At 42.6% G+C, this 23,344-nt stretch overlaps 1 protein-coding gene across 3 annotated transcripts in view; it reads right to left on the bottom strand.

The window, feature by feature from the left end:
* Positions 1–2,285: 2,285 nt before the first annotated feature.
* srgap3 (SLIT-ROBO Rho GTPase activating protein 3) overlaps positions 2,286–23,344 on the bottom strand; it is a 60,518-nt gene continuing 39,459 nt past the window's right edge. For 2 of the 3 annotated variants that reach the window (XM_070958442.1, XM_070958444.1), the window contains 16 exons: positions 20,712–20,933; positions 20,507–20,608; positions 19,502–19,699; positions 19,167–19,251; positions 16,636–16,663; positions 15,559–15,661; positions 13,991–14,051; positions 13,314–13,391; positions 13,088–13,222; positions 12,424–12,529; positions 10,761–10,988; positions 10,511–10,584; positions 7,310–7,490; positions 7,019–7,168; positions 6,602–6,917; positions 2,286–5,924 (listed from right to left, as the gene is read on the bottom strand). In XM_070958442.1, the coding sequence (XP_070814543.1) occupies positions 5,481–5,924; positions 6,602–6,917; positions 7,019–7,168; positions 7,310–7,490; positions 10,511–10,584; positions 10,761–10,988; positions 12,424–12,529; positions 13,088–13,222; positions 13,314–13,391; positions 13,991–14,051; positions 15,559–15,661; positions 16,636–16,663; positions 19,167–19,251; positions 19,502–19,699; positions 20,507–20,608; positions 20,712–20,933 (2,511 nt within the window). In that variant the 3' untranslated portion in view covers positions 2,286–5,480. Of the gene's footprint in view, positions 5,925–6,601; positions 6,918–7,018; positions 7,169–7,309; positions 7,491–10,510; positions 10,585–10,760; positions 10,989–12,423; positions 12,530–13,087; positions 13,223–13,313; positions 13,392–13,990; positions 14,052–15,050; positions 15,082–15,558; positions 15,662–16,635; positions 16,664–19,166; positions 19,252–19,501; positions 19,700–20,506; positions 20,609–20,711; positions 20,934–23,344 lie in introns of all 3 variants that reach the window. The other variant, XM_070958443.1, reaches the window with a different exon arrangement.

Here is a 23,344-nt window from a genome sequence, read left to right as displayed (position 1 = left end):
ATTGTGATGTAGCTCAGCTGAAGGCAAAGAGGGTGAAGGTTGAAACAGGAAGTTATGGTAATTTTGTTCTGCTGTGACTCTTACAAAGAGATTATGTGTTACTGAAGAGTTTGCTCTCATTTGCGTGTTAATTACAATGGAAGATAAGACAAATTAGGCCACCAGAGAAGGCTTATGCAACTTATTTTTCAGACCAGCTGTAACATCTGTTCTTTATTGATGAAGCATACCTCATTCTAGGGAGGCATGAAAGAATTTCCATGCCAGCGGAAGTAACTGGAGATTTGTTTGTTGTTGTTTTAATCTTCTTCCTTTCTTTCTAAGTAATCAAAAATAATTAAGAAGGTCATTTGCTAGTTGCTAGTTTAGCCATTAGAGGCTAAGTTCAGGAGGGATCTGTTTCCACTGTTTTTGGAAATAAAAAGGAATAAAAACACTTGTAAAATCTGATCACGCAACACAATCACCAAACAAGGGCATTCCAGAGTGCACTGAGGCATAATGTGATAATTATGTAAACTGAACCTGTTTTCTTATGTCATCCTAATAACCATGGCTTCCTTTCTAACACATAATATATGATATGTGTAATCCTTCCTCTTTAGGTCCTTATTGTTAGTAAAAGCAAGCACTCAATGAATTACTATGACTTAAAATGTCACAGCTTTAACACATGGAGATCCCAGATTGATTTCAGGTGTACTATGGAGGTGTACTATGCATGAATCACAGGTTATACTGTTTGAAAACACAACATGCAAACTTGGTCCCTCCTTCCCAGCTCCACACTCAACCAATGGTTGCTGCCTGTGTGGTCCTGCACCTGATCGCTTTTTAGCAAACCCCAAACTTACCTGCATGCTGTTATTGGCTGGAGGCTACACACCCACTGCCCAAAGGTTGCTGCCCAAAACATCCTGAAAACAGCAAAAATAAGGAAATACAGGCAGAAGGCAGAGTCTCAGCAGATACATACGCCGCCACACACTTGAAGTGGGTCAAAAGTGACCAGTGAGAGGCTTTACTTTTGTATGAGCTTAAACATTAATGGTAGAGTATACCTTTAATGTGTCTGACACAGGACTCTTTCAAAGCACATTTCCAGCTCTGCTAAAGATCTCTACTTGTTAGTAAGAGGTAAACCTTCCAGGCTCATGAAACACGTGACACAGTTGTTTGTTGGTTGGCTTCATGATCTCATTGGACAGTGGTTTCTCAGGTGGAACAAATTGAATTTTGTTTATGCGCCAGCACTGTGAGATGCTGGTGTAACTCTGACCGATGGACTAGAAAGCCAATTTCAAAGGGAGATGTTATCACCTAATTAATGCAAAACTGGCTCGTTCATGATCCGTAAAGAGTAATCAACCCAGTTAGGACCATCTCTGCTGCAGTTACACCATCGTGTGGCCACAGAATGAACTACAGACTCTCAGACTGTCACTTCATTTTGCTTTTCCTGATACCTGGTTTCCATCTCAAAACTTCTCTTCTTCTCTGATCATATAATTATCATTCAACACATTATGTGCATATATAAACATAGCTTTTTCATATTTCACTTATTTTAAATGCAGATTTGGGTTGTTATTGTTATTCTTTTTCCTTGCACTTGCAGTCTCCTTGTTTTAAGTGCCCATATCTGCATTAAAATGTACCAACAATAACAACAACTGAAATCTGGGGTTAGGTGAAAATTTGCCTTTTGATCATTGCCCTTGTATTTAAAAGATGACTGATGGGGTCCGCCACAAACACACAACTTCATTTCATCTCACTGGTTTGTAGTGTGCGGGCTCAGTTGGAAAAAGATGATGTCATGTACTTCCACGCACCAATCAGAATATAGAAATCATGTGTGTCGCGAGATTGTCAGTAGCATGTCCAGGCTTTTTTTTTTTTTTTTTTTGACTTGAGTGGCCCCAGAGGGAGAAACTCACCATTTTTCATATCTACTTTTACTATTATTACAGTATCTTACTTTTTAAACATAAAAAATCATTTAAAAGATAAATATCCTTACCAGTAGCAACACAATAGAGCAGCAATGTAATATAAAACTTCTGTACTTTATTCCTTAAGTCCCAAAAAAGAAAAGAGAAAACAATCAATTTCCATATTTAAACCAGGTTTGTAGGGGATCTATGATCTGCCAAAATGAAAGCAGCAAAAATGCTCCCATGACCTTGTTTATCATCTTACAGATCTCTATGACCTTTTGTTCACAACTGGAAATCCTGATGAGCCTTTCAAGGTCACAAATCAAAAACACGTCAGTCACTGTATCCAGATCACAGAGCGATAATGGTTTTATTTGGATGCAGGGGTTTTCAACATCCAATCAGTGGTATGGTGTACATTACATCACAGGGTTTCAACCAACCAGACACTCATCAACAAACAGCATCACTAGACAAACAATTAAAGAGAAGGTAAACAGTGTGACAGCAACTCACACTCCGGTCCCCGCCACACGAGCAGGCGCTCAGTCTGCTCTCTGACTGCGACGTCCTTTTTGGATGTTAACTTAATGTCTTCTTATGTCAGCAGACAAACAGTGTTACCCATTTCAGCACACATTCCAGGAAAGAAAACATCTGGCGCAACATCACATGTAGGGAAAAGGAGAGTGCACCAAGTGCCTTATGACCTCTGCACGAGGAGGGTCCGGATCAGTCCAACAATACTGCAGTGATTTTGCTTTGAAAGGGAAGGAGCTAAATGAGAAGAGTTACGGCTCAACCACAGCACAGGCATTTCACGCAGATAAAAACAAAAGGATGAAAGAAATATTCTGAGATGATTCTACTGAACTTCACCAGTAGATCGTGTGTACAGTAGTATTTTTTTTTAAACTCTTGTTTTTCAGTGATCACCCAAACACAGACGAGCGTTCCATGATGATGCTTCTGTCAAACATGAGAGGAATATCTTTATACGACACAGTCCTTATGGTAGTTTGACGACTGAGTAGCAATAGAAAGTAAAGATAAAAAAGCAACATCAGTTTATAATAGACATGACAACTAATACAGTTAAAAAAGTAAATATAAAAGTCCAATAAAAATTGATGTTGTGCACAAAAGGCACTCAAATTTTCTGCTCCACTTACACAAGTGTGTATAAGTTAAAAAAAAAAAAAAAAAAAGTCTAGTTAAATATAACGATGATAGTTTCACCTTTTGAAATGTGTGTGCTTTCTTCTTATTTTAATAAACATTTTTTTCTAACGTTATCTTCATAGATTTCGACAGGTGCAAAACTGTAATTCAGACAGACAAATAGAACTGCAAGGATGAGCCCAGCGATCATAACATCAGCCCCAGATCATACTCATAATGCCCATGTCAGGTGATGGTATCAAGAGGCAGTGCCAGCGGGAACCAGCAGAGGGCGTGAGTGCACTGTAAGACTTTAAATGCTGTATTGCCTTTCTCTGGCTGGAGGAGCTCTCTGTACTCCCACCCTGGACATTTATAAATCTGTCTGTGACAAAGAAAACGCAAACAATCCATTTATAACAAGCGATTATTTTCAGTCTACAGCATGTATCTCGGTTAGACTGCAGAGCTGACAGTGGAATCAGGGCCTGCTTCACATGCTAATACTTAAGTTTCTTTTGCTCAATCAAGCATGACTCCGCTTCAATTCTATTTTAGCAACTGCAGCAAGCAGCTTAATTCATCATTCCCAATCCGCATAAACGTTAAAGCCCATTTCTTAAGGAAAAAAACATCCAATATTGATTTAATTTGTGCGTTTTACCAAGGCAAGGCACCAGATACAGCCATCGTTTAACTGCCCCAGAATATGAGTCAGACATTACAGCGCAAAACATGCAGAACAGAGCAGGCTCTTTGGGATGCAGATAACACGGTCTCTGTACTAGGGCTCTCAGAAAGACAAGAGATACAGTAGATATAAACACTGACATGTTCTCTATTTAGTTTTCTTCCAATGAAAAGGGAACAGGCTGCAGTCTGAGCAGAGCTGTATCCATCATAACAAAAACACAGGAAGGAAGGAAACAGCTGTGATATTAGTATGTCACAACTTCTCAGGTTCCTCTGGTTGACTGTCACATCTTAAACTGGAAAGAGGAACTGTGAGAAGACACTTTTCAATTCAGCTTATGCAATAATAAAAATCACCCGGATTAGAATCGAAGAGGCAACGCCTCAAGTTGTGTGAGCTGTGAGAAAAATGGGCGTCAAAAACATAATGTGGAAAACATCTGCTGGGCCTTTGTTGTCTGTTCAACAGCAGTCAGTTTCTACAGCACAGCTATCAAATGCATTCTACACACACGGTACAAGGTAAACAATCTGAACTCTATTTTACACAGCCAGAGAGTATGTTTGCAGTTTACTGAAGATGGTAAAAAGGTGGATTATGATCTCAACAAGTGCCATTCACAGCCAACCCTTTGCCTTTTTCGTCAGCCTGTACAAGATTAACACTTAAAAAATTACTAGTTATGTTATTATGTACAAGTTTACCACAGGACTCCTACATTAGTTGGTGTATTAGTTTTCTGCATTTCATATACAGGACATAGGGAAAAAAACATCTGCCTGCTGTCCAACCATACACGATGCTGGAGGATGAACTTTGTAAAGTTCTAGTGAGTAATATCGAAAACTTCAGAGATCATCTTCATGCCGGGATGCTTTTATCTTCAGGTACAACATCTGCAGTACCAACAGCCACACATGGCAGATTTAAAACATGATACAGTAAGATCCCAATGAGTTACTTTGAAAATTAGGTTTCAAACTAATATCTTATGCTTACAATGACCATATGAGAAAATCCCACATCATTACATCTCTCCATGATGCAAGTCCTTATTTTCTCCAAACCCTGCATGCAGACATATACAGTACAATGTCACTAAGCCGATACTCTGCTGAACATCCACTGTATTATAATACAAACAGAAAGCATGGCAACTTCAAGTAAGTTTGTATGTACAGCCATGAAGCCTGTGACCTAAATGGTTAAACGGACGTGGTATTTCAGCCTGAAAGGTCCACGCCCATCCAGATGAGGTGTTTCATACACATCGGCAGGAGTGACTGAAACATCCGCTGGACGGCGTGCGTTGGGCAGAAACTAATCCCAAATTTCACACAAGTATTGCTTCACTTGCATTCATTACATCTGAGGACGTGGCCACAGAGGTTTGTTGAAACTGAGGTAAAACTGAAATACATGTATTCTTGTACACATTTTGTGTAGTTAAATCAAGTTTCAAAGAGAGATGAGCTTTACGCTATCACACCTCTACGGCTTCTTCCACCGCTTTATCACCATGGTAACAAACTGTAGGCTCGCTTCAGGAGCTTCCTGAATATATTAATTAAGTCAGGCAGAAAACATATCCATATATCCATATCTGCTTTCCAGACATCAGAACCCATTTCCATAAGCTCTCCCCTCATTCGGAAAGCTTTGCAAACCTCCACCTTCCACCTTCGCTACATGGTGCCAGACTTATCTCCGGCATCACTGGACACATTATTAGAAGCAGCAGCTGAATTGGTACTTGGAAACATCTTCTCAGTGGGAGTTACAGCAGGGCTGCCGACCCCTGAAGAGCTGGAGCTGCTCGAGCGGTGCTGGGTGGTAGGAGGGCGCACGGGCCTCATAGGCGGCGGGCGCAGCTGAGCTCCAGCAAGCCGGGCGGAGAGAGCCGGTTTGAAGGTGGTCATCATCTCAGAGGTGGAGCTGCTGCTGCGGCGCATGGCTGCATCCGGGTCACGGATCATAATGGTATGCAGCGGGCTGCCGGGCTCGGAGCTAACTGGGTTCTTCATGGGCTCCAGGGTGTCCAAGACGACGTCGGGAGCCTGTTTAACGGTGTTCTGTCGCTCCAGCTCACATAGCTCATGGAGTGCTGTAGTCATAGTCTTCTCTATGTCCTGGTAGAGGAGAGATGCAGAGAGCAGAACAATCAAAAATAAGAGTCAGGACAGGGAGACATACAGCAGTTAAAATTATATTTAAAGGACCAGTGTGTAGGATTTAGTGGCATCTCATGGTGAGACAGTAGCAGTATGGTCCTGTACATTATTCTCTTGGACTTTATCGGTCAAACCTGTTTGATAAACTTTTTACACACTGAGCAATGACAACGCAACTTTTTAAAACACCTGATTCAATATCCTGCGTACCATTTTGAAATGACGAGTCAAGTGAAAGTACACGCTGACCATTTTATCTTTGGGCTTTGTTTGGATCTAAAATCCTGCAGCCATTAGCTGATGAGGAGACTTTGGTGCTGAACCTTCAGTCCTCTTAAGCTTGTTATTCAGTTCCAGGCCTCTGTGTCCTTGAGGTGTGTCTATCTCCCAGCTGCAGTCTGGCCCTGACATTTGCTCCAGGTCCCAGCTGCTGCTCTCAGATTGACAGCTACATCAGGGGCCCTGGCTCTGTACCAAACCTTTCCAATCCACTTACATGCTATAATTACCTGACACTTCATATCATGTCTGGTACTGAGACTTCAGAGCCATCAAACACAGATATAGAAACATGTGAAACAGAGGCAACTTCGGTCCCATTCATTTTGCCTCTGCCTGAAATGTGCCACTCCTACCTCAGCCAGAGCTTCTGTTTCCAGTGACTTGTGGTCCCCGAGGCTGCTGTGACGGGTGGCCCCTGGTACTGGTCTCAGAGGGTGGCCCTCAGGATAGACTTTCCTGTCTAGGTAGTTGATGCTTCCCGCACTGCCAAAGGTGCCGAGGCGCCTCTTTTCTGGGCTCTCCATTCGACCCTTGCTGATGGACACTTTGTGGGGGCTGCTGGGACAGGCTGCGGCCCGTGGCGGAGTGTCAGCCACTCTGGTTGGGCTGTGGGTGTCTGTTCCGCTCCGGCGACGTGGGATTGCGGCTCCGTCGGACCGTAATCTTACCCTGTAGAGAGGGATCAGACCAACAGGCAAACAGGAAAACTCAGAAACAGAGCTCAACAGAGCTTTAAAAACAAGAAAGGTGTCATTCCTCATTGTACCCACCTCCCCATGACTCCTCCGAAGTTGTAATCAGGTGATTGTTCACATGGTGACGGCACATCATTTTTGGATGAACCCTTATCGTCCAGCAACGGTCCGCTGCTCGCTTCACTATCTGCTTTCTGGCTGAGGTTATCTGAGAAAGCATCATCCCTGAAAGAGCAGAGACACTGCTGGTGAGCATAAGATACACACACAAAGTATGTGTACATAGAAGCAATCTAATACTACTTTTGTAAGAAATACAACTTGATTCAACACAACAGCATCAACAGCGATGATGATGTTACTCACAGATCTTGTACCACAATGTACTGATGCGGAATAAGGCCATCCACACCATTGTGGCGGCCCTCCCACCAGTCCTCAGACGCTCGGTGATACAGAAGCAGAGAGGCTCCCTTCTTGAAGGACAGCTCCCTGGGAGTGCGTCCCACGTAGTCAAACTTAGCAATGGCCTCGATCTGTTCGACCTCTGGAAAAATTAACAGACCAAGAAACATCAACAAAAACAGCACAATAGGCGATAAACTCTTTCTTCCCTCGACTTGATCAACAATATAATCTTATAAACTGAAATAGGGTGGATTGACATGGATTTTGCAATGCTGTCATTATCGTGATAAATGTTTTAGCTTAACAAAAATAACAAGCTTTACTATAGCTATGATCACATAGATAACAAACAGGTGGAGGGCTATGCACACACTCATAAAACCATAGTTACATCCAGTCCAGGAAGATGTGTGAAGTTGTGAACAAGACACACCAGTTACTGGCTGAAAGAAGCAACACAAATGTCTTGATCTAAACAAGAAAGTGAAGACCAGTGGATTAACTTGATGGAAACAACAACTGGAAAACATTTTACTTCAGGCTGCTTTGAGGGCCAATACAAAGCAGGATTCACTTCAAAACTGAAGCTCAAGGATGGACCGATACTGGCTTTGAACTAAGAATGTGTATGTTGTGACATTTTTATGTTGCTTTACTGTTTATTTTGCTGGTTAGCCTGTTGAATTTGACATCAGCATGTTCTGTGGCTAATGTGGCCAGCACCATCTATTATAGACCCACATGCTGGAGCAAAGTTGGTGTATTTTGGAATTTGGGAAATTGTTTTTTCATGTGGCTTTCTGTGTTTTGCATAGCCAGAGATCAGGTTATCTCCACACTTCATACTTTATATTACAAGCTCAGATGGCTTGTTACAGGAAAGCCTCCTCTGCTGTGTTGGCATGTGTCTGTTGCTGCTGTATGTAAATGTACCTGTTAGAGAGGTTCTGTGGTACACTGATCATTGTACTTATATAATGCACTTTTGGAGACGCTGCTGAGATCATTAATCCTACTGCTCGTCTAACTGAAAATGAATCACATTACAGTTACAACTTAACCTACATTATAGGGCAGGTTACTCCTTCCAAAACACATAATTTCCATTCCTATTTTGAGCCAATGAACACATCTGTTGTTTTAATAATTCTATTTCTTTTTTTTTAAATATGTTCTCAGACGCTGCCAATTGAGTGAAAATAAGTAGAATCGCATTTCAAGAGAAATATCTTTTTTATTTTTGTGCCATTACCGTAAAAAAAGAAAAAAAAAATACTGTTATATAAATGCATGGAAAATAAATATTTTATAACACATCTAATAAAAGAAGGTGATTTTTGCCAACATTTAAAAGGAAAACCTAGTCTCGTCTGTGGTGCATTTCAGCAGGACAGCCAGCAGGGGTCAGTCACAGTTAACTGTATGGTTAGCGTCATGGGTTTTATTTTGAAAAACCTGCCGGGAGGGCTACAAAGACAGTTAGAGAAGATGAAGATGAAAAGCATTTCTCTTCAAATTTGGTTTCAATCATAAAGTAATGAAAATATAAAAGCACTGTTATCACAACATGGTTGCTTAGATCTTAATTTAGCACCAACTTCTTTTTTTTCCATAAAAACTGAACTGCTGCCAGAGGACACCAACTGAACCAACTACAAAAACTGCAGTGCAACACCAGAGCCCATAACGTCATATGAAATTCTCCGTATTGAGGCCAGCAAGAGCAGATTCTGCAGCAGACAGCCAGCCTTTGTTGTCTTCTCCAAGCGAGAGCAAGAGAAGGGAGAAAGGGTCAGAGCTCATTACAAACGCAGCCAACAGCACAGATGAAGCTCAGTTACCCCCGGTCTGACCTGACACACTCCACACTTCACAGACCTGTTCACTGACTCTTCACTGACGGCACAGGAGATATTATTCTGTGTATTATATGTGTTTTGGCTTTTGTGCCTGGCCCAGTTATGTATTCAAAGCTCAGAGGAGAATTGGGGAAATACTGCACAAAGGAGAAAGTCCCAGGAGAATTGCTGACTAACACTGAACAAAGAGCGAGCCGGGGAGGAGGGAGAGGGGGAGAGAGAGGAGAGAGACTCACACACACACACACAGAAAGACAGATCAAAGAGGCAGTGCTGCATGCCAACACTGTTTACTCAACTTGCCTTCAGCTTCAAAACATCACATAAGCCATTGCAATCATAAGCTGTTGCAGTGCAAACCTCCCTAACCTCTCAGTCAAAAGCACTTAATAAGAAAGGTCAGTCTGCATGTAACGCTTTCATATCCACCAAGTCTGCTAAAATCACATCACATATGCCCTCATGTGAGGTCCATGCAACACTATTTGCCGTGAAATTCTCTTAAAATGATGAAACAGCCAGACAGTAACATCTATCAGACAAGTTATTTCAGTCTTGTCTCTAACACTATGGGAGAATTAGCCTCGGCTTAACTGGAGCTGCTGAAAACTGCTTTTGAGTGCATTGTTAACTGAAATGGTAGCAACAAGTCTATATATATACTGTAGCATCGGAGAAAATAATGGAAACATCTTCCCCTAGCTGATATTGACTACAGTGCACATAGGCAAGCTCAGCAGTTCACATGGCCCCTAACATCAGCTGCAGTAAATCAGGAAAAATGGCCCGCGTGAAGAAACAAGATTAAGAGCCATGCTGGGGCTCAGTGAGGCTGCATTTAGCCACAGTGGTGCTTTGAGCTGAGAGGTCAGCATGCTACCATGCTCACGGTAACAATGCTAACATGTTGAGGTTTAATGTTTCATGTTAGCAACCTTAGTTTAGTGTGTGTGTGAACCAGCTGGTACAGTTCAAAGAGGTGCGCTGAGGAAATGCACCATACGTTAATGCATGTATGTGGGTGTTTGACCTGAGGATGACTCTGGACGGAAAGCCGACATGCTGGTGCTGCCAGAGGTGAAGTCAGGGGATCACTGAAGACAATATGATTCATCTGTACTAAATTTCAATGTAATCCATCCAATAGCTGTGGAGATATTGACCCAAAGTGACGGACGACAGACCAAATCTGCCATCCCTTGAGCCAAGCCGCATGGCTAAAGACGTACCTGGATAATACACAAAGGCCATTCATAAAAAGATGAGAAATGACTATTGTGACTATGACTGCTACACTGACCTTCATCACTGGTGTGTGGCTCTGTTCCATTGTCAGCCTCGTCAATAGTTCCTGGTTCGCTGTGGGGGCTGTCACTGTGGGAGCAAAGTGAAAACTCACTGATACGTAGACACTGGAGCTCGACACATATTTGACTTATGAGCCGGTGATTAGATGATAAAGTAACAGCCTCTCCTCTTAAACTCACATCAGAGACAACAGAACTGTATCTCTGCTCACATGTTAACCTCCTGGTCCAGCCAGTACTCACCAGTACTCCTCCCCTCCAGTCATGCACTTCTCGTACACTGGGCCGTCCAGCTCACGCTGGTTGGGAAAGATGACCTCATTGTGGACGATGATGGTCTTGATGACCTCGTTAACATGTGCCTGGCATGCTACAGGATCCTGTCCGTCCGGGATGGGCATCAGGGTCGGACCAAAGCAGATTGCCAAATTGTATGAGTCCATCATGTTCTCGTCGCTGTACTGAGAGAGACTGAAGGAGAGGACAGGAGTGCATCGTGTTTATTCCTGTGTATACAAATGACTGATGGAAGCAAACTTAAACAACATCAGATTACATAAATACTGTATGCATAGATTAAGTGTTAGCCTAGGCTACAAAGGCTTCTTCTTTGTTCACATCTGGATTATAGATTATGTTATATATAGATTGGTGAATATATGAATAAAGCCTTGTGTTTTTATTTCACCAGCAGACCAGGAGCAACATTAACATTCATATTTCTGGCCACCTGGTGAATGTAAGTCCAGTACTCCCTCTCCTTAAAGCTCTGCTTTTGGTCCCTACCAACTACTGCTAAACACTCTATGTTCACCAGCTCGCTGCTAAGTTTGTCTATTTGTCGTTTTGCTGTTGGGCAGGCACCATATCTCGGGTTTAAGAGCTTTTCGCTGACAACGGACTGAACCTGAAGAACCTTGTGCTGCAAAACCAAAACGTTGAGCTGAAAGATGCTATAAAGTTACTTCGACATGAATCAGGTGATAATTCTCTGTGGGTTCATCACATTTGTGACCCTCTTCACATACAAGAAGTCAAGGGAATTTTATCTATTCAGACTAATGTCACAATCAGAAACTTGCCTCAAGAGCTTTAGAGTCTGTACGACACCCTCTATCCTTAGGCCCTCAATATGGATAATGATAATTAATCATGTGGTCTGATGTTATTGTAGAAATATTGATTACAGCAGCTTTAAGTTAAGAAATATCACTGTGATAATGCATGAAAATTAACAATGTAGCAGAAACATCTCTTACAGTGTCACTGGCTTCAACTGAATTCAGCTTTGACATACAGCATTACGCGCTTCATTGCACAGCTTAGTTGCTTAAAAAGCACTCTGATCAGCCAGCCCCTTAAACAAATCGATTTAGCCAGCACACACACCACAACCCACTCTTGCTAACCAAATCATTCAGTGCTGCAAGAGGAAGTCACAATCGGTCCTTGCATGTTATCACCAAGCTGAGGCTGAACAGTGAAGCTGCAGCTGTAACAGCTCCAGCAATGAAGGGGATACAGAAGAGCAGAGTGAGAGCTGGGGTTTGAAATCAAAGCCTTTGTTCTGCAGGCAAACGCAGAAAAAGGAGCATTAATAACGTCCATTATAAGAGGACAGGTATACTGCTTCACTGAGGCATGGGTTTCCGAGCACATAAATAACTTCTCAAACACTGCAGACGGATGTGGCAGTAAATAGCAGGTTGTTTCTTTTGTCGGTATATTTTTGGAACTTGTCTTTTCAGCTGACTGTAGACACTCAGTGTCTGGTTTCTCCCTATAGAAATGCACAGATAAGCTATGTTATGATTAAATTACATTACTGTGCAAAGAATAAACTCATGTCTACGTGCTCTTCTGTATCCACCAGCATCAAATGTAATATAAACCAGCACAAACTCACTGATTGAGAAAAGCGAAAAGGTATCTCATGACGATTATGACGGTGCGAGGAAGAGTCACAACGATCTGCTGGATGTGATGCGCTCTCTCAGCTCCAGACTCCAGCTCTGAAACACAAAAGACAGAGGCAGACAGGTGTAGTAACAGGGGTTTACACTGCAATAAACCCGAGACAAATACAGCTTTTAAACTTTTATACATATGAGCACTGATCCTACAACATTGCTGACCACTAAAATATAATATAAAGCAGACCCTAACAAGGAAAAGTGATCAAAGTGACTAAAAGCAAAAGGCAGAAGACATTCTGAGGACTGTCATTTGACAGTTTAATAGATGCCCCCTCCTGCCTTTCAGCAGACCTCTAAGGCCCGCTGAGTGATCAAACTATTACTGTAGAAACAGCGGGGAAATGATTCTGTGGTGAACTCGCACACGGCAGCCTGATGTAGCCCACACTCTCCTCTTCCTAACTGGCTTTCTGTTAAATATCAGCCAGAGAGCGCTGGTGTTAAGATTGCTTCCATGTGCTGCTGGCATGCCTTTCTCCTCTTCGGTAAAGCTGAGTTTCTCATAAAGCGCAAGGTGTGTTTTCTCTTTTCCTGTTTGACCAGTCCGCGCACGACTGTGATGGATTTGACTATTTTCTGCTGTGTGTGACTCACTGATGGTAGAGATGAAGTCCAGGAAGCGCTCCTTTGGGAAGAGGGGGTTCTCCAGTCCTCTGAAGTACAGCTTCAGCACGCCTGCCACCGAGTTGATGTCGTGCTCATTCTGGTCATCGATCAGGGGATCTTCACCTGATTGAGAGGAACACGTGTGACATTTGATATGTATATAGTATTTGTAGCATGAAAAATGGCAATATAGTGCAGTCTACCTTTGACTCACCTCTCTCAAATGAGTTTTTAATATCATTGACTTCCACCTGTGATCCTGGCACACGGAATATGCCCTGCTGCTGCAAACCTGAAACAAATACAACCCAGAATTTGGAGACTCAGAGTTACACTAGCGACCATTATCTCTGAACCCCAGTGCCAGTTCATGAAAGTCCATTGGAAACACATAACACAGAGCAGGAAATGTAATCTAGTAATAAAAGGGAGATGCGTGTTTTTCCATGAGAGGGCCCCTCAGTGAGGCTGCAGCATATGGTTTCAGTTACAGTGCTCCTAATCAGTTTTCTGGAGTTTCATTATGTCCAGATCCAGAGGAAAGGCCTGCAGGCTACAGCAATGAGCTGAAGACAGATGTGAAGGTAGACAGGGAGGAGTTATAAAGCAAGTGGGGGAGGGGGCTGAACTGACTGAACAAAGAGCAATGGGACTTTCAGAACTCTCCATGTGTGATCTATTGTTATGAGCTTGTCAAATCACTGGCAGGCAGCTGAGCACCTCAGGGAGGTGGAGAGCAGAGCAGGTCAGTCTCTCTACCTGCGGCTATTTGCTGAAATAGATCGCCTCGTCCAATAGCTGAGGGAGTTTTCGAAGGACTTCGCGGCTCACTTTCTTTTTCTGCCCTTTCATTCAGAAGTAGAAGACACAACGACATGATACCAGACTTACCGTAGAGATTGATGTATCTGATGCAGCTTTCAACGACAAGTGGGATTGGTTGACCTGAATCCTGGAATGAAATGATGCAAAATGAAAATATATTACAAGACACATAATAACAAAAAATAATACATGGCTAAAAGAACAATGTGAAGTATTTTGTGTAATTTTTGGGTCACTTTTATACAGTAGCATCATCTTAATAATGTATTAAAAATACATTTCAATACAAATTACAATTTCCTGTTCTATTTCATATTAATTAAAGATATGCAAGACAGGAGAAGTCTAATGCTCCATTTCACCACAACAAAACCCAACACTTCATAAACATCCTGATGCCTCATAAACATTTATTAGGCACATCTCATGAGCATAGGGCAACCAGATGAGGAACAGGGGCGCAGGGGGTCGGCGTCGCCTCCAGTTTTTCACGCTTAAGTGTCAATAAACAGCAAAAGATGTTAAAGTGAAAACTCAACATTAAAACTAATCAGTTTGTTTATGAAGTCAACTTTCTGTCATTAGGAAAAGAAACACAATGACTGTTGTAAGCAACAGAGTGTAAATCATTATCACATAAAATTTATTATTAAAGTTATTTTATTCATGTCATCACTGCAGTGCTTATCGCATCTGTCTGCTTCTCTGAGGCAGCCTGCCCACAGCACTAAAAAAAAAAAAAAAAAAGCCATAATTGAGAGTCGGAATAGAGCCTGTCTGAAGGCAACACCAACACAATGTCTCACGGCGATCAGTATTTAATGTCTAATTCGGCTATAGCTTTAGTCTAATTTTTGGCACAAACAGGACAGGATTTGGATTCTGGATCACTACTTGTGATTTGGGACATCTGGTCACCCTCCATGAGCAGTGTAAAACAAACAAAAACACACAAAATACAGTACAGGTAACAGTTATTACTGACCCCACGTCACAGAATTCAAACAGTTGTGGAAACTAGTAGCATGCAAGTGGAGTCTGAGCAGAAGCCAGTACATTTCCACGATTAGTCTGAAGGTTTCAGCGCCCTTTCACCCTGACCTATAATCTCCAACAACAGAGGTACCTGAATGCGGGTACGGGCATTCCTTCTTCCTCTGGGACAGAAAGCAGCAAGGCACAGAGCAGCAGAGGAAGAGAGGGCAGACAAGCACAAAGTTAGAAAAGCTCAGATGACGAATGACCCCTCTGGAGGTTAAAGACAGCTAAGCGCAGGGACTGGCGATAGGAAAGCTACAGAGATGCAGTCAGGGGTACAGTGGGGGACAAAGCAGACCCACTGCTATCTCCTGCCTGTCAGTCGTCTAAAGAGTGACTGGATTTAGAAATAAAGCCAGAGATGGTAAATTGTTCTGGAGGGGACAGCTGACTGCTGCTCTTTCTGCACCAGCAAAGCCACGGAGGAGAGGAGGAGGATTAGAGGTTAAACAGAGGCGTTATATCATGATCGAGGGCAGCTGGAAGAGGGAGGAACAGAAGGCCAAAGTGAGGAAGAGAATGAGAACGAAGGCTCTAGATGCCTTCCCTCCTAATCCACGAGGGCCGCTCAGTCACACACCACCAACACAGGGTACCTTGATGAAGGTCTCCATATTGCCGTTAAACAGCTTATGGTTATACATGGAGCGAGGCCTAGGCTTCCGCATTTTCTGTGGTTTAGGGGGAAGGGTGGGGGGCCTGAGAAATGATGGACAAAGGGAACAAAAAGACCATATTCTGTGAAAACTAGAAGCAAACAAGTTCAAAAAAAGGTTAAAAAAAAGTTGCTGAGGCAGGGCACTTAAAAATTCTCAGTTTAAGTAAAGTCATAGAAGAAAAGAAGATTTTTTTTTTTTTTAAGAGTTGAGAAAAACCCAAAGTGAGAAGTTTCATTACAGAGGTCTTTTATCATCGGCCTTTTAATTACTGCTGAGGGGTCGGGGTACAAGACTCTCGGCCTGGATCTTCAATAAAACACTTAGTGACTTACCAAACACAAAGCACAGATTAATGAACATCATTAACAAGGCCGGCAAAATCTAGCCAGCCAATTAACATGTCATGTTGTCAGAGAGGAGACAGATACTAGAAAAGCAAGCAAATCATATGTCGATACATGTTGGAACTAATAATTAGATGATTCCTCACTGAATATACCAGAAATGCCCCCTGTGTCACTCAATAATATATCAATAATATATATCACATATAAATGCAAAAATGCAATCAATGATTATCCAAACCTATAAAACATGCATTCACATGTGCTTACACAGGAACATGCAGCACAACAAGTTCAGCAAGATGCAACTAAAAGTTATTTTAATATTCATGAGAGAAAACACAATAGCAAAATGTTAAAAGACAACAGGAACTACACAACCAGGGCCAATTTATGCCAGTTCTATCGATAGATAGATAGATAGATAGATAGATAGATAGATAGATAGATAGATAGATAGATAGATAGATAGATAGATAGATAGATAGATAGATAGATAGATAGATAGATAGATAGATAGACATCTACATGTATATAGATTTAAAAGACATAAATGATTCATTTATGGGTGTTTTTTTAAAAGAATTATTTAAATATAATGCAATGATCTGGAAAATGGTATAAGCAGATGCTTCATGGTTGAAAGACAGGAATCTCAAAGGGTTCGTACCTTGTAGTTCCACACTCGGCTCTTTCCCCTGTGGAAAAAGCACAAGAGGGACATGTTACATCTTTGTGGTACATATTATACAGACGATATTATACAGGCGTCCAGCGTCACTGAAGGCTTTGATGACACACAACATGACTATTGAGAGAGCGATGAATGGAGCAGTGCTAACACCATTCACTGGACAAAGCCATTGAGCAGTCGTTGCTGAAACCTCAGGGGACCCAGAGGACCCTGTGGGCTTATAGACCTCCTCTCAGAGAGAAGAAAAGGGGGTGGCGGCTGCAGTGTGTGCATGTTGAGGAGGGAGGGGTCAGTCGGTGGTAACACTGGGCAATGTCTGTGCTGGTTCACTGAGCCTTTTGTTGTGGGTTTCCAACAACACACGCACATGTTATACATGTATATACTAAGAAAACACAGTCGTCGCACTCAGCTATACCATAACATGCATCCTTAAAACAGACACAACAGCTCAGTCAGTTAATTCACTGCTTTTCTTTACGAACTCAGAGTAAGAGTGTGTCGTTGTCTGCCAATAGTTCAGTTTCCATCCAAATGTTTTTCAAATTGCAACCAAAAGAAAATGTAAACAAATGCTTGTTTTCATCCGCTACTGTTACGCGATTCTTAGGAGTCGATTCATGAAGATGAGCAGTAGGTGGCACCAATTCTCCAGTTGTAAAAATATCATATCAATATCATTTTGTCATTGTAGAAGCAGAGGGCGCTCCACCACAAGATGATGTCATGAGGTCAAAAATACAGAAAACACAACGGAAATATGACGTTTCTGTTTATTTCATGTGTTAGTGTGAGGAAGGTTACATCAGATCAGTTTGGAGCCATGAGGAGACATTTTAACCTTCAGAAACAGCTTCTTCTTATTATTAGTGGAAGCAGCTGATCAGTCATGTGAGGTTAATGCTTGCCACATCAGAACTTATTCATTCCATTAAGCACGAAAAACACGTCAAGCACACATACAGTGTTTTTGCAAAAGTGAGGACGTTGTTTCCCAGTTTGCCATTTCCACCCACCTTCAAAATGCATGTCAAAAAGACATCCACTGACTGGATTATCAACTGGAAGGGAGTCAGTGTACAACAAAAACGACAACAGCACCAACATTATTTCTTTGCTCCACCTGACAATGGACAGAAGGAGCAAAGGCTAACCCATTTCGAACACATCACTCTGACAGATGGGACAAGGTCTTTGGAGCAGTCATGTGAAGAAACAACAGCACATTACTCAGACATCATTCCTCCGAGTGATAGCCCTGTCTCCTGCTGACCAGCCAACCTAAAAATTACGCCCAGTTTCTCGAGCATACGTTGATTTTCCCCTAATTTCATTTCCGAAAGTGCCACAGTCCCTCAGTGATAGAGAGACATGTATTCTAGAAACATAAAAGGTGACAAGTACAAACTGAACGAGGGAATTGGTGACTCCTTATCTGGGAAACAAGAGCTGGCAGATATCCTCGCAACATCTTGCCTGGCGCCAATGCTTGACATTATGTTTTTATTAATACATGCAGCAAGATGTAAACGCCATGTGGCACTCAACAGTCTCATCGTGTTCCCTCCGTCATGCTCGCAAACAACCACGCACATACACAGACACGCCATCCTGGGTGTGAAGCAGCAAGATAATGAGCACGACGCAGCCCTGATTGATCACCTGAATAATTAAACATGGGTGGTACCTGGAGACGCCATATGCTGCATTCATACACTCTGTCAGCTGCTCCACTGTGGACATACAAACAAATCTGTCCAGAGATTGACAAGAAGTACAATGTGGGTGTAAAACTGTAAAAGCACACTGTTTGCCATAGAGCTCAGAGTGGAGGACTTCTTGAGGTCCAGAAAGCTTGATGGAGCAAAAAAAAAAAGATTAAATAAGACTTGAATGAATGAATAAATGAATGAATCCAAATTGCAAAATCTGGAAGTATGCATGTGTGTTGCAAGGCCTCAGCTGTCTGCGCCTGATGCACTTTTCTATTAGGTGAAGCCCTGATGCAGGAGCAGCTGCAGAAACGGGCCTGGAACTGGTCCTGCTGATTGATTGGGCGTAAACCGTTCACGGCTGAGGTGACAAGGGGACCCCTGGGGAAGGGAGGGGCCGAGGGAAGCCTTTCCCTTACTGCCTGGAAATGGAAACCCTCCCTCTGGCTACAGCATATAGAGACTAACCGGATAATGCTTTAACCAATGGAGATAAGTAGAAAGGGCAATGGATACCTCAAAGTGGATGTGGTCTGCTTTCGGTGTGATAGTTTTGAATATTAACTCTCATTTCCTCCTCTTCCTTCCTGCTTCCATACACAAAAATCAATGTCTATGTAGCCTCCTATAGCTCATTCCCTGCTATTTATTAGATAAGACCTGCACCATATAACCCTCAAGGCAGCAATTTTACAGAGCTGTGGCTGGACTCCGTGGGTCACAATGACAGGATGAAACACTAAGGTCAGGCGCACGTTATTTAAAGACAGATGAAGAAGAGAAAAGACTCCTTACCTTCACCCAGTGTCTGCTTCAGTAAGTCATGCTTGGCCTGCAGCTTAATGATGAGGTTGCTGCCATTCAGGTACTCCTTGAATTTCTAGACAGAGAGACGAAGGCAACAATGAGTGAGCGGGAGCGTTAATCCAGTGTAACATGAGCGTAGTCAAACAATTCAGCGTCGCTCAAATCAGCGTAAATTCAATCTGTTCTAGTTTCGATTTAATTTCTATTTTCAGCTCAAGCGGAAACAATGTCTGACGGCTTGATTTTGAAAAGCAGTGCAACAGCTCGTCTCAATTTGAATTCGTAACAACCCAAAAGAGAGATCAAAATCAACATGAACTCACTGAAAAGTAGAACATTTCAGTCTCCTGTTGGTTCGCCCTCCTCTTGGCTACATTCAGCTTGCTCATGTAGGACTCGGAGGCCACAGACTTAATGGATTCAGTGGAGCGACTGTGTTGGAAGGCATCCGACACGTCAAAGTCCTCTACTGTCAGCATGTCCTGCAGCGTTTGCATGGTGGCATCCAAGGTCTTTCTCACCTGCACAGATGGGTGAATATACAAAGGAAAGAAGATGACAAATGAAGCCTCATATCTTACTCTGTCTTGGTCATATTTCCCTTTTTTAGGGAGTAGAGGCAATTTTTTTCCATGCCTTGACGGATCCAAAGTAACTGATGACAGTTTCAAGGACGAGAATGAGTGATTTACGGCACTAGAATATTCATATCAAAGACAAATTGACCCTTGAACAATAAATGACCTTGGATTGCTCTGAAATGACATCGAGCAGCATCTAAATGTCATCCCAGAGCAAGCCGCAGGTCAGGCATACATCAGACTAAGACATGAAAATGAAGAGCATCTGGCAAAGGTACAAATTGGTCGTGAAATTACTGAAGGAGGCTTTTTGTCTAGGTCTGAGATTGATAAAGCTCATTTCCAGTAATGGCATGGCTCATACATTATCCTGCAGAGCACAAGACACGGGGAGACAGGGAAGAGACAGAGCCATTGGCACAGGAGAGTCTAACAGTCCCAGTTATTATCGCCTCCATTTGCACCTTTGTGTCTGCACCTCTAAATGAGAAAGCCTTCTCTTCATCACACAACAATAGACTATTTCATATATAACTTCATAGGAAAAACAACATTGGCACCATGACAATCTAAATATATTCTCAGCTCCCACAGAGCAGGGGTCACTGGAGGGTAATTGCAATGAGAACAGATGGTGATGTGGCCCTCCTACTTGGCTCTGGGGAAAATGAGACAGGGCCTTCTGTTTTGGGGGGGTGGGGCTGAAGGTGGCGGCTGGACAGACACAGAGCCATCATAAATCCTCACCTCTTCGTTCTCAATCTTTAGCGTAGCTAAGCGAGACTGCAGTTGGTGGTAGCGCATCAGGAGTTCAGTCTGGACGGGCTGCTGGGCGCTCACCTGGCACACCTGAGGAGGTGAAACGTAGGTAAGAACCGACAAAAACGATCCTTCTGAAGCTTCAAGAGCCACTTTGTGAAAACACATTCTTCAGAGTGCTGCAGCATCTCACCTCATCTCCCATGTGTGGCAGGTACTCAAAGCGCATTGGAGGGCAGAACACCTGGTTATGCATATCCATGATCTTGTGCTTGTCACTGCGGGAGTCCAGGTTGTCCACTGCATTCTCTATGATATCCAGTCCCTCGTGGCGGGATGTCTCCAGGTTGTATTCAGCAGATAAGTAGGTCCTGAAGGTGCGTGCCAAGCTGGCATGGTAGCCCAGGTCACAGCACTGTGTAGATGAAACATATGATAAATAACCAGGAACGACACTTTGTAAACTAGAAGGGCATTGGCAGATCGCAGACCTCTCTTCTATGAAATGCAAATCTGCAAGCGCAAACTTAATGGTCAATATTATTGCTTTTTCTTCAGTTCAGACATTTTTCCTTCATTTCTCTGGTGGAGTTTATTGCTGACAATTCACATTTGGATGTTAGTAAGACGGAGAGTTATTTGATAAGTCAATAAAAACTTATCAGGCCATGTGGAATAATGTGAAAGTGCAAATTGCAATTGGAAAGTGTCTAAGTCTAACCACCTTCCATCATGTTCAGACCTCTTTAATGGACTAAATCCCAGAATTACTTCCTGCTACAGGTTACCTTACAAAAATAGAAGTAGAGTTCATAGAATTACAGGAGCTAGCTCAGTAGGACACCAGGGATAATTACAGAGCCTTATCGCAGCGAGCTGTATGAACCTAATTAAACAGAGGATGGTAGTGAGGAGGTTTAGAGAGAGCTGGAGGCAACTGACAGCTCTGAGAATCACTAAGTAAACACTTTTCAGCTCTGTGGAAGTAGTCTCTATACTTTGGTGTCCAGCCTCATTGCACCACTCAGTCAAAATGACTCAGTACTATAAAGACTAAAGGGAGCAAATTAGCCTCTTTTCAAACAGGCAAAATGAGTGTGAACACATTCATATCAGCAGCAGCAGCCTGGAGGAGCAGATAATCAGTGAAGAAAGATTGGACACACTCTTTAATGCAAACACTGTTAGCCACTTTGTTTTTCCATATTCTCATCTTTCTCATTAGAGGTGTGCAAACATGTCGTAGATGTGTACATACTGCAGTATATTCATATTTGCAAATAATTCCCATTTATTTCAAATGCGTTTCATTTTAACTATGTTCATGTTTGCATAGGTTTACATTTCAGCGGCAGAACAAACTCAACACGTTGTCCAGAATTACACTTCAACAGTTTAAATCCACCGATGCTGACAAAGCTGCCTCCTTGCTGCGTGAACGTCTGGTCTGATGTGTGGTGCGCCGTTACTCTGACGTGACAAACGAACCCTGTTTTCCTCCTCTGCGCCGCTTGTGGCAGCCAAACCAGTCATGCTCACAATCCCTTTCCCTGCAGCTCAGCGGGATTTGGTATGACATGGACCTTTAGCTTCAAGAGACTGGATCCATCAACGCTGCTCAGCAAAGGGCAGGGATGGCCATGAATCTGGTTCTCAGAATGTCCAATTACCACCAGTACTGTTGAGTGATCTCAACTGCAATGGTTTAAAGTAAGCCCAAGTAATGTTAATTATATTGTAGAAATCTCATTGAAGTCATGTCTTTTCATGCCCGATCTGGAAAATGTGCATGATCGCTGTCAGACAGATGCACTTAGGTGCTGTATGATGGTCTGGCCTTAAGCAAAACTGTGACAGGCCATTAGCACACAGAGGAGGAAAACAGGCATACTGAAAGGCTGACAGGTTAACTTCAGTGATAGAAATTTGACCCTAATATTTACGTTTTTTGTTTGGTTTTCACAGCCATTAAGCCCAAGTTCAAAAGGATTGAGTACAACATGCAATATCTTAAAACACAAGAAAAAACGACAATAATTTTGGAAAAATATGACTTTCCAGTGCCATTATGTAATCTATCTACACAGCGCAATAATTACAGAACATCAGCTGAAACGCAAAACCTTCAATGAAGATCAGGAAAAAACTCCTCTGTGTTGGACATGTGTGCATTGCATAACAAGAAAATAACAAATCAGACAATGAAATGTCAAACACTGCAGAGAGAGCCGTGTGTGTGTGTGTGTGTGTGTGTGTGTGTGTGTGTGTGTGTGTGTGTGTGTGCGCATATCTGAAAGGAATACATACAGAAGGCTTCCAATGCTCTTGTCTAAAATGGCCGATAAAGGCTTCTTCATCTTAACGATGGTCTGTCTGTCTGTCTGTCTGCAGGCTGACTGGGAGCGGGTCACCCGGGGCTGAGAGCCCAGTGCCAACCACATTAACCGCATTCATGCCTGCATAAACACAGCCTCCGCTCACCAGCTGACTTTGACTGACTTCCAGCTATTAGTGGTTTGCTAAACAAAGTCACCCTTTTAAACTCATGGTAATCAGACTTTCCAGCCGTGGTACTGGCTCATAATTTGAATAAAAGTGACTTCATATTAAAGTGTTAGATGTAGGGTTTTCTGGACATACAAAACAGGGATTATGGTAGGTAGGAATGAGGGGGATATTGATCTTGAGTTTTCACTTAGTGGAACACACATACAGCTTTGTGAGTCAGTGTTAGAGAGGCTGCTTTCTGCACACTGACCCATGAAAGAAGGGACAACAGAACGACAGACAATTGAGGGGGAGCAAGTGTGTGTCTTGGGTCGTGGT

The sequence above is a fragment of the Chaetodon trifascialis genome, chromosome 3 (assembly GCF_039877785.1).
Source record: "Chaetodon trifascialis isolate fChaTrf1 chromosome 3, fChaTrf1.hap1, whole genome shotgun sequence".
In the NCBI taxonomy this organism is placed as follows: Eukaryota; Metazoa; Chordata; class Actinopteri; order Chaetodontiformes; family Chaetodontidae; genus Chaetodon; species Chaetodon trifascialis.
This window is presented reverse-complemented; position numbering and strand designations above follow the sequence as displayed.